This window comes from Apaloderma vittatum, unplaced genomic scaffold, assembly GCF_000703405.1.
Source record: "Apaloderma vittatum isolate BGI_N311 unplaced genomic scaffold, ASM70340v1 scaffold4719, whole genome shotgun sequence".
Lineage (NCBI taxonomy): Eukaryota > Metazoa > Chordata > Aves > Trogoniformes > Trogonidae > Apaloderma > Apaloderma vittatum.
This window is the reverse complement of record NW_009734496.1, coordinates 9,180-19,336: the sequence shown is the minus strand read 5'-3', so window position 1 is coordinate 19,336 and position 10,157 is coordinate 9,180. Positions and strand designations below refer to the sequence as shown.

The 10,157-nt window shown below is 38.8% G+C and overlaps 1 protein-coding gene and 1 non-coding gene across 2 annotated transcripts in view; both read left to right on the top strand.

Annotated features, from left to right (window-relative positions):
• COG3 (component of oligomeric golgi complex 3) overlaps positions 1–10,157 on the top strand; it is a gene marked incomplete at both ends in the record, with an annotated part of 25,478 nt that overhangs the window by 6,801 nt on the left and 8,520 nt on the right. Inside the window, 5 exons of the mRNA XM_009876293.1 lie at positions 186–312; positions 856–947; positions 3,493–3,632; positions 5,467–5,627; positions 8,104–8,227. Of these exons, the coding sequence (XP_009874595.1) occupies positions 186–312; positions 856–947; positions 3,493–3,632; positions 5,467–5,627; positions 8,104–8,227 (644 nt within the window). The remainder of the gene's footprint in view (positions 1–185; positions 313–855; positions 948–3,492; positions 3,633–5,466; positions 5,628–8,103; positions 8,228–10,157) is intronic.
• Positions 7,848–7,930, top strand: TRNAF-GAA. Its single transcript is given in 2 exon segments — positions 7,848–7,885; positions 7,895–7,930. It is a non-coding gene; the product is annotated as a tRNA-Phe (tRNA).

The window sequence follows — 10,157 nt, the reverse complement described above, 5'->3', positions numbered from 1 at the left end:
CAGCCACAACGTCTCTGGGCAATTTATTCCAAAGTCTTGCCGCCCTCGTACTGAAGAATTTCCTCCTAAGATCTAATCTAAATCTATTCTCCTTCAACTTAAACCCATTTCCCCTTGTCCTATCAGGGGACGCTCTTGTAAAAAGTCCCTCCCCAATGCAGTTACTGTTTTAATTTCTTGGCTAGGTATCAACAAGTTCTCAATGAAATCCATCAATGTTACCTCGACCAGAGGGAGCTTTTGCTTGGTCCAAGTATCGCGAGCACTGTTACAGAATTAACCAGTCAGAACAACAGAGATCATTGTGCTCTGGTAGGTAAAGTGGTCGTGTGTTGTGCAGATGCAGAATTGTCACTTTTGGTTTTGAATCATTAAAATTTTACTAATATATTTATAGAATCATAGAATCATAGAATGGCCTATGCTGGAGGGGACCTTAGAGGTCATTTAATCCAGCCTCCCGGTCATGGGCAGGGACGCCTCTCAGCTAGATCAGGCAATACACGGGGATTTGAGTGATGGTGTTTTGTGGAGAATTGTTCTATGAAAACTACGTTAAAAAGCGTAAAATATTGCTATGTAAATTTTGTCAGGAAGATAAAGGGGCAGAAGTTTCACAGTGAGCTTTTATTTGGCTAGTAACATCTTTTCAGTCCTTAATTTTATAGCTGATCTCAATAATTTTGAATTTCACAAGGCTTCAATTTAGTCATAGCTGTAGTAATAGTAATAATGATAATACAATACGTAATGTAATGATATATATAATAATAATAATATCTTGTAATACCTCCTGTGGTACCAATGCAAGGAAAATAATTTAATAATCGAGTGTTTGTGTTTCTGTGAATACAGGTACGAAGTGGTTGTGCCTTTATGGTCCATGTATGCCAGGATGAGCACCAGCTTTACAATGAGTTCTTCACAAAACCGACACCAAAACTGGAGTAGGTGGTACATGCTGATTTTGTATTACTGCATGCTGTGCTTGCTGCGCTGTGGCGTATCAGACTGTTAGGCAGCAAATAGACAGTATCACATTGTGCTAGGGATTGGAAGGGACCTCAAAAGATCATCTAGTCCAGCCCCCTGCCAGAGCAGGAACACCTAGATGATGTTACACAGGAAGGCGTCCAGGTGGGTTTTGAAAGTCGCCAGAGAAGGAGACTCCACAACCTCCCTGGGCAGCCTGTGCCAGTGCTCTGTCACCCTCACTGAGAAGTTTCTTCTCAAATTTAAGTGGAACCTCTTGTGTTCCAGCTTGATTCCATTACCCCTTGTCCTGTCATTGTTTGCCACTGAGAAGAGCCTGGCTCCACCTTCGTGAGACTCCCCCTTTATATATTTATAAACACTAATAAGGTCACCCCTCAGTCTCCTCTTCTCCAAACTAAAGAGACCCAGCTCCCTCAGCCTTTCCTCATAAGGGCGATGCTCCACTCCTGTAATCATCTTAGTTGCTCTAAATACAGTTGTACTGAGCCAGCAAGGAAAAAAAAGTTAATTTATGCATCAGAATTTTATGTTCTTTTGTCGTCTTTTTAACTTCAGGAGAAGCTGGTATAATTTATATTCTCCATAAATAACCTGAGTAATGTAAATGCTCTTTAGATGCTCTGAAAGAGATAAAAGATCCATAATTGCTTTGGGAATAGTTGTAGTCTACAGTGCTACAGCTCTCGGCTGGTTTTGTGCTGCCTCTATGCCAATGGTTTGCTCTCTGCAGCAGAGCTTTTGGTGTACTTTGCCATAAAATTTCGCTGGTGAACTTCAGCTGTTTTTTGTTATCAAGGATTTAGAGTTAGTGAGCTGCCCTTATTTTCAAGGAGTATTGGCATGTGCCTGTACAGAGCTGAACAGAACTGAACGGAAGACAGGGTAGTGAACACCTGACAAGAACACTGTCTGTCTGTGCCCTGCCTAGATCTAGAAGAGGGACAGTTTGTTGCCTTCACATGGTAATTGTGTTATAAGAGAATAATGTTGAGTTATAAAAGAATAGTGTTGGATTGGGTATTTGGGTTTTTTGTTTTGTTTTTTTTTTTATTGCAACAGACTTATAATATTAGAGTAATTGGATATGCCTCGTCTCCAATTTTCTGGTATGTTTTAATAATGATACTTAGTTCTGAAATTTGGGCAGGCCACATTCCCTTGCTATGGCGTTCATAAGTATAGTATATTCCTATTAGTATAACTGAGATACTGATTTTGAGTTTTGCATTATCTTCAAATCAAATGTAGCTTGAATTGAGTAAGTGTAAGCTGCAAAATAAACCTGCCTGTTATACCCTCCTTGTCTGCTAAAGCTAAAGCAAAACCATAAATGTATAAAGCCTCGCCAGAAAACAACCATAGTGCCAGCATGGTAGCAGTCTTACTCTCTTCTGACAAACTGAGGTCTTGTGTGGGACATGCTTAGGATTTGAGGTGACATAGTTAAATTGGTTCTGAAATAAATTTATTTATTTCAGTCCAAAGCCTGAAGTAAACAGCCCTAATTGAAATCGGTGTAAAATGTTGTTCAGATGGAAATTTTGTCACTGTTGGTCTTCACACCAAGAATAGGCTTTTGAATATTTTGAATCAATGGAAAGTAGTTACCTCCTTTTATAAGAACTCAAATCCCTTATTTTGTCTACATCTAAGTAAAATATTTCAAATAATAACTATTAGATTTTTCTTAGCTGCATAATAAGTAGCCTCATATTTTTTCTGAAGTGTTGAAGTGCTCTGAAGACATATTTGTGAAGTGTCAGTGTGCAGATAAGAGTTAACAAAAAATTTAGCCAGGAGTTAGATACCTGAGGTTGTGTTGTGTTTAATAATAAGGCTGTTGAAACTTTCTTCTTTGTTTCGGCTTTCAATGTGGAGAATTACTGTTTATGAAGTTGCTTGTAGAGCTATGGAACACAACCGAAAAGAGACATTCAGAACGTTTCTTCTGTGAGCATTCTTTTATGAGCATTTTTTGTTAACTCTTTGAAAGGAACTGAATTGTGCTTGTCCTGTTGTGAGACATTCTTTGTGAACTAGGAAGAAAAAAATAGTGCAATAAACTCAACAGCTGAGGCACACCGTAAATACTTAAATATATTCTTACAGTTTATATTTCCAAGTGTAACTGAAGAATTACTTAATTTTCAGCTACTGGCAACAGCATTATTACCTAATCTGTGATTAGTGAAGAGAGCATTGAGAATGGCAAAAACGTCTAGAATGATGGCTACTGTTGTCTTAACCAAAATATGCATCTCTTTAAACAAGAAAGAAAAAAATATAAGTGACATTTCAGATGTCTGATATTGCATCGGTACTGTAATTTCAGGTAGATTGGAAAGTGAGCCCTGCTACACTGGAAGTTGTTACGCAAAAGATTACCAAGCTTTAAAAAAGCTTTTTGCCGTAAAATCATCTATGTTTGTGATAAATTTTTATTTTAGCATTGCAGGATCCTGAAAAGTATTTTGCTTTTATTTTTTTTCTTCATAGTGAGCTCTTGGAGAAGTTGTGTCTTTCATTGTATGATGTCCTGAGGCCAATGATCATCCACGTCATTCACTTAGAGACACTTTCAGAACTCTGCGGGATTCTCAAAAACGAGATGCTTGAAGATCATGTACAGAACAATGGTAACTCATAGATGGGACCTGATTGTTTTTAACCATTGTCTTAACTGATAAAATGATTAAATTGTGTAGGCAGAAAAATCCTTTGATTTTTTTTTTTCTTTCTAATGAGTCTTAAACATGTCAAAGATTAAGTAATGTTATTCTAAATAAATTATGGAGGTTTTGTTTCTAATAGCAAGATTTGTATTTATGGATCTGTGTATATTTTCATTTGAATTAATATACTGGTGTTACAGAGTCCTATTTTCTCTAGATTGTACAAATGCAAGTAGGCATCCACCCAATGTGTGTACTTGCACTGGGATTGATTTAAATGAACTTTTCAAATTCTTTGCTTGGCCCTGCTAGTACACCGTCCATGTAGAGCTTTCTGCATACTTGATCATAAAACAAAGGAATGCAAACCTGATTTTTTTTCATTCTCCTTGATGTAGTGTTTCCCAGTCTGGAAACTGTAACTTGATCAGAGGAGTTTTCATAGCTGGTAGAGATTTTGGAATTTGGAAAGTGTTCAGAGCTCATAAGTCTCATAGAAGTGAGCTGATAAACACAAAAAACTCGGTATCTCATTTCCTTAGTATGACCAATGAACTAATGGAATCATTTCACTGTCTTAACCTTGCATCAAGTGATAAACAATTATACTCAATAGCTGGTGCATAAAGCAGCATAGCTCTTTGTCTTTGAAGCTGTGCCAATATCATGAAGAATTGCTCGTTTTCCTGGAAGTAGAACTGTAATGCTGTTGGGAATCAGGAAAAAAAAATTGTCAATATGATCGTTCACCTAATCTTAAGCCTTAATCAGGCTGATAAAATAGTTCTGGAGTTGAACATGAGTTGCTTTGGATTACCTGTTCTCGTAGGTAGGTATGTTAGCTTGTCAGCTCCCGACAGTCACGCTCCAGACGTTGGTTATGTCAGAAATTGAACATGTTGGTTTGGTGTCAGGGCAGAAACACCGCTTGATGTACCCGGGCGTCGTGGTTTAACACCGACCGGCAATGAAGCACCACGTGGCTGCTTCTCACTCCGTTCCCCCTACCCCTGGTGGGACAGGGAGAAGAATCAGAGAGGAAAAAAAACAGCTCATGTGAGTTTAGTCACTGAAATAAAATGGAAGAATGAAAAGGAAACAACAAGGAAAACAAAAGGAAACAAAAGCAACACACACACACACAAAAGGAAACAAAACCCAAGAAGAGACGAGTGACGCACAGTGTGATTGCTTGCCGCTACCAACAGATGCCCAGCCAGGCTGTGAGCACTGAGCTGTTCCTCCCAGCCATCTCGCCCCAGCTTAGGTACTGGGCACGATGTGCTATGGTGGGGAATATTCCTCTGGCTCTGGCCATTCTCCCTCCCAGCTTCTTCTGCACCTGCTTGCTGGCCAGGGCATGGGAAACTGAAAAATCTATGACTTGACACAAGCAGTACTTAACATGCTGCTGTTTTAGTTGTTGCTGTCAACATTTTCCTCGTACTAAATCCAAAATACAGCACTGCATCAACTAATAAGAAGGAAAATAACTGTCCTAGATGAAACCAGGACACCAGGTCTCACATAACTAGAGCGCTTTCTTCTAACACACCATCTGAAGTTATCGGTGTGAGATCGCATTTGCACAATCTAGTGAAAATTTGGGGTCCTGAAACAACTGCAGTAGAGAATTTGGTAATTGTCACAAACTTGTCTGCATCTGTGCCAAAAATAGTCTGACTTCAGCAGCAGCAAGTCAAGTTTTCTGATGGTGCTATATGTGATGCTTCAAATTTTTCTGTCGGTAAGCTTGTTTTGTAATTGACAAATCTGTTCCTTCATTTACCTTTTTCAGCTGAACAACTGGGTGCATTTGCAGCTGGTGTCAAGCAAATGCTAGAAGATGTACAAGAACGTCTTGTCTATCGGACGCATATTTACATTCAGACTGATATCACAGGCTACAAGCCTGCTCCAGGTGATCTTGCATATCCTGACAAGCTGGAGATGATGGAGGTATAGCATCAGCTTTTTAAGCCTCCTTGATTGAGTTTCTTTTGATATTCAGTATGTACAGTTGTGCAATACAGTGATTTGCAGATGGAGTTACCCAGTTCTTCGGTGCATTTAGTATTAGTGGCACTGTCAAACTGGCACCTACTGATGAGTTGATGGCCCTAAACTAGATGTCAGAGAACGCTTTGTGTCAAACTCGGTAAAGCTGGAGATAGTTCTCACAGTTAATAGTTTTGTCTAAACTTGAAGCTTCTGAATTTTCTCTCCCAACAGCAAATTTTGATTTACTTTGATAAGTAGTAGGTATTACTCAGTGCATTTTCTAGTTGAGCTGGAGCTGAAGATAAGCTTTAGGCAGGCACAGTTAGGTGCAAGTTTTGTCTTCAGAAATACTGGTCAGCTAGTTTGGTACTCGTGTGTACATACACTATGCTCAGACAGCGTGAGGGGAGACTTGCTTTAGATAGATTCAAGTGTCCAGAAATGGTTTCCAGTAGCCTTTTTCAAGTTCTTATCAGTATTGACCATTTTTTGTAGTCTTCCAAGTCCTCGAGTCAATGTTCCTGTTAAAAGGAGTCAAACTGGTTCTACTTACTTTAAAAGGTTAATGCTATATTGATGGAAGATTTCAGAATGGAACTGCTCACAGAAATTAAAAAAAAGGCCAGTAAAAGACTTCAAATTAGCTTTTGACTAGAGAAAACTGGATTTGATAGGCAATTGAAAGGTAGCACTGCATGGAAGGGATTAAGCATAGTAAAGGTCCCCCCTAAATAACTGTTACCATTCACTTTATAATGAGAGGCCCAAGTTGTCAAAGAATTGAGTCAGCTAAGAATGGCAATTCTGCCATAGATTGTCAAGATACGAATTTTATTGCTCTGTTCTGCTTTTCCTCTGTCTACCAGAAGAGCTGGTGGTGGTCAGAAAATTGTAGGCCTTATTTCCACCTTACCAGTCAGCAGAGAAACTGTGGTTTGACTTCAGAGTCAGAGCTGGAAGAGATTAAGATTGTGTAACTGTACTCTATGGTGTTCAATTCTTGCCTGTAAGCAGGCAAGCACTGTCAGGAACTTCTTAGTACTGAACTTGTATTGCTACGAACTTGCCTTTATACATGTCTATAACTTTTATGGTTTGATGATTAAAAGGGACCATTCATAGGTTTTTAGGAAGGCATTCACAAATTCTGAAACTAGTGAGTTTGTAGTGTATTTGACCTTGGTACTGAAAGTTTAAGGACTAGAGAGGTTTTGAAGAAACAGCAAAAATACCCACTCACACAAAGTGTAGCTAAATGGGATCCTTCTGTTCAGAACAACTAGTGATCGGAAGTTTTGCCAGTATAACTGTTAGGAGTGCGGATTTGCTTGTTTAGCTTGGTTTTTTTTTGCTAAAAATTTGTGAACTTTTTGATGTTAGCTGCAGCTTCTGTAAGCAAGCAATGCAGATACTTATTTTCTAATTTACTTTCTAAGCGGAGTCCTATGGCCGTTCAGTTAGGAAGAAATTTTACAGTTCATTCTAAATCAAGGAATTGCGCTGCTCTGAATATGTTCTCGTAAGACTCCAGTTTTTGCCTGGTTTGACATTCATTTCACTGTTCGATTGCTTTTAAAACCTCAAAACCTTGCTATTTAGACAGACCTCCTGTCTGAGTAAATGAATTATTAAAATGTTAAAAGCATGGGGCAGAAATATTTCTTGTGCAGTTCTGCTCAAATATTAATGCAGTTCTGTGCCCATTCTTGCTTCCTCTCATTGCTTTGAAGCAGACCAAGTAGAGGAAAAATCTTGAAGTGTGGAAATGTTGAGTAATGTTAAGGGAAGGCTTTTTGAACTCCTGCAGGGAGTAAACTAGAGAGTACTTTGGGGCCACCTGCACATATCATTTATAGGAATAAAGCCATCACAGAAATTATGAAATCCAAGGGAATGTTGAATTGGGTTCCTCTATTTTGAGTTTCTCCTTCTAGGTGGCTTTTCTGGTTATTATTTTGAGATCAGTAAAAACAGACTAAATGGGAAGAACAGTGTTTTACACAGATCCCTGTAATATTTGTGAATCTTAAATTGATATTGAAATGTTTCTGCTACTGTTTTGGAAACGTCTGTCTATTTCTTTTGATGTGTTTGAAGCACTGGAAAGCTGAGTGTAGCTGACTCCTTTTGCAATTTAGTATGTTTTCTGCTATTGTAATCAAAGCAGCAGAATTTAGGGGACCGGTTAGCTCAGTGGTTTGAGTGCGGTGCTGAAAACAATGACAACACCGAGGTCGCAGGTTCGATTCCTGCTTGGTCCCCATGTGTTTCCTGGTCTAGTTGAGAGGTGGTGTCCCTGACCGTGACAGGGAGGTTGGATTAAATGATCTCTAAAGTCCCTTCCAACCTAGGCCATTTTATGATTCTATGATAATGCTGCTTAAATTAAGGAGAAGAAAAACCCTACTATTTTGTGGTACATCTTCCTCTGCAGCAAATTGCACAGAGTTTAAAAGAGGAACAGAAGAAGCTGCCATCTGAAGCTTCCTTTTCAGATGTCCGACTGGAAGATCCCGAGTCCTGCAACTTGGTTAAATCTGGTATGAAATACATCTCATGTTGTCAGTTAATGCATAAAGCTCATGGAGAGTGAGCATTAGCTTGAGCCATTAGTGAGAAGCTTGCATGTATCTTAGAAGGTTCTTGTCCTAGAGAAATTTGTAAGAGATTTTGAGAGGTGAACTTTGTCTCAGGGTTCTTAACTTTTTTTTTTTTGAATGAGAAACAACTTAATCTTGGTTTTTTGGGTGGCATTTCTTTGTGCTTCCAGTGCAATACGTTCTGTGAAGCAACTACTTTTGTAGCTGACGGTGTCTTTTGCACTTTGTATAAAACTGAACTTCCGTATTCTGTACTGCAAAGCAGCCCTACCATTAAGGCGTATGCTTAAGGACAAATCTGTTTGCTGTGCTAAGATAAGAAGGACAGTTTGGTGTGTCAGGTGTGTCTCTTAAATGAATGCTTTGGGCATCCAGGAGTGTCTTTATACCTTTACCTGAGAAGGTGACTTCTTCCTTCGAGTGTGTTTCTGTTTACTGAAACCAGTTAGGAATTTTTATCTGTTTACAATAATTCAGAATTATTCTTCCTGTAATTAACAGTGAGCTGGAAGCAAGCTCCATGAACTGTGGCTCTCTTGATGCCACTCATTTTGAGTGTTAAAACCCTTTACATTTTTGTCTAAGACCCATGAAGAATTTACCCCTGTATTTTATCATTTTTTGGAATGGTGCGCTGATAGTTTTCCCAGCCGCACCATTCTCAGCTCTTTGTCAGTTGTTTCTCACATTCCTTTTGATTACCTGGTAGTTTCTTGCTTTTAGCTTACAAAGGTCTTTCTGGCTGTTTCTAGTGGGCTCCCACAAATCCCACAGAGAGCAGAGTTCACCTTGCTTCAAGCCAGGTGTGGCATTTGCAAGTCCTGTAGCTCCCACCTGCATTCAGGAGGTGGAAGGAACCTGTATTGTGTAGTTTGAAGATAATTGTCTGACATAATTGGGATTATTTGCCCTTCAGAGGTGCCTCTCTCCCATTTCAGTGCCCACAGGAGTAGCTGAAGTGACTAATAAATAGCCCAGGAACCTCAAACGGACAACTAAGGTCTTACAAACCTTCTAATTACTGTGATAATAAATTCATCATTGCAAAGGTAGAACGGTGTTGCTGAATTATTTTAGAAAATTCTTGCACTGACTGCATAAACACTTCACAAGTGCACATTCCACCATTAGGTGGAATACTTAAAAAGTTTTACTTTTTTGAATGGTTGCTAATTGGAATCAGATTTCTGATGCTACTGACTCAGTTGTTACTCAGGATTTAAGGACAGAATGAAAATAATACAAGGCTTCTAAGTCTGTCAGGTGTTATGAAAATCCATTTAGATCCTACAGAATTTATTGCAAAGGTTATCTAGGAGGAGCACTTTTTTGTTTGCAACCCACTCAAGACAAAATTGATTTTGCCATTATTTTTGCAGTTATTAACATGATGTTTAAACCCTATACTCTCTGTGTCTGTGTAATCCATGTAGGATTATCCACATCAGAAATGAAAGCATGAAGTAGTAAAATTAATTTTTTTTTTTCTGAGCATCTCCTGTAGTTCCTTGATCACTAACCATTTTTTCTTTTCTCCTGTGCTTTTTTTTCAGTAATTGCTTGATCATTTCAGCTGTTGAACTTAAGGGAAGGCAGGGTTTCATTGAACACATGCCTGGAAAACTAACTCATTAAAAAAGGTCAACCTGGCCCATATCTGAAAGCAAATTCATGTCTTTCAGAGCCATGTGCTCTAGACACATCAGGAATTTAGTACTGACCTGCTTAGAAAGAAAAAAAAAAAAAGAAATCCAAAACAAAATGTGTTTGGGTGCAATAAAATGTATTGTAACTGTAGAGTCAGGATGATGTGCAGTCAGTATTGCAGTTGTCTTCAGCTGAAAGGACAGATGGGCAAGTTTTTCATCTGTGTATTTTGCTTTTAAAC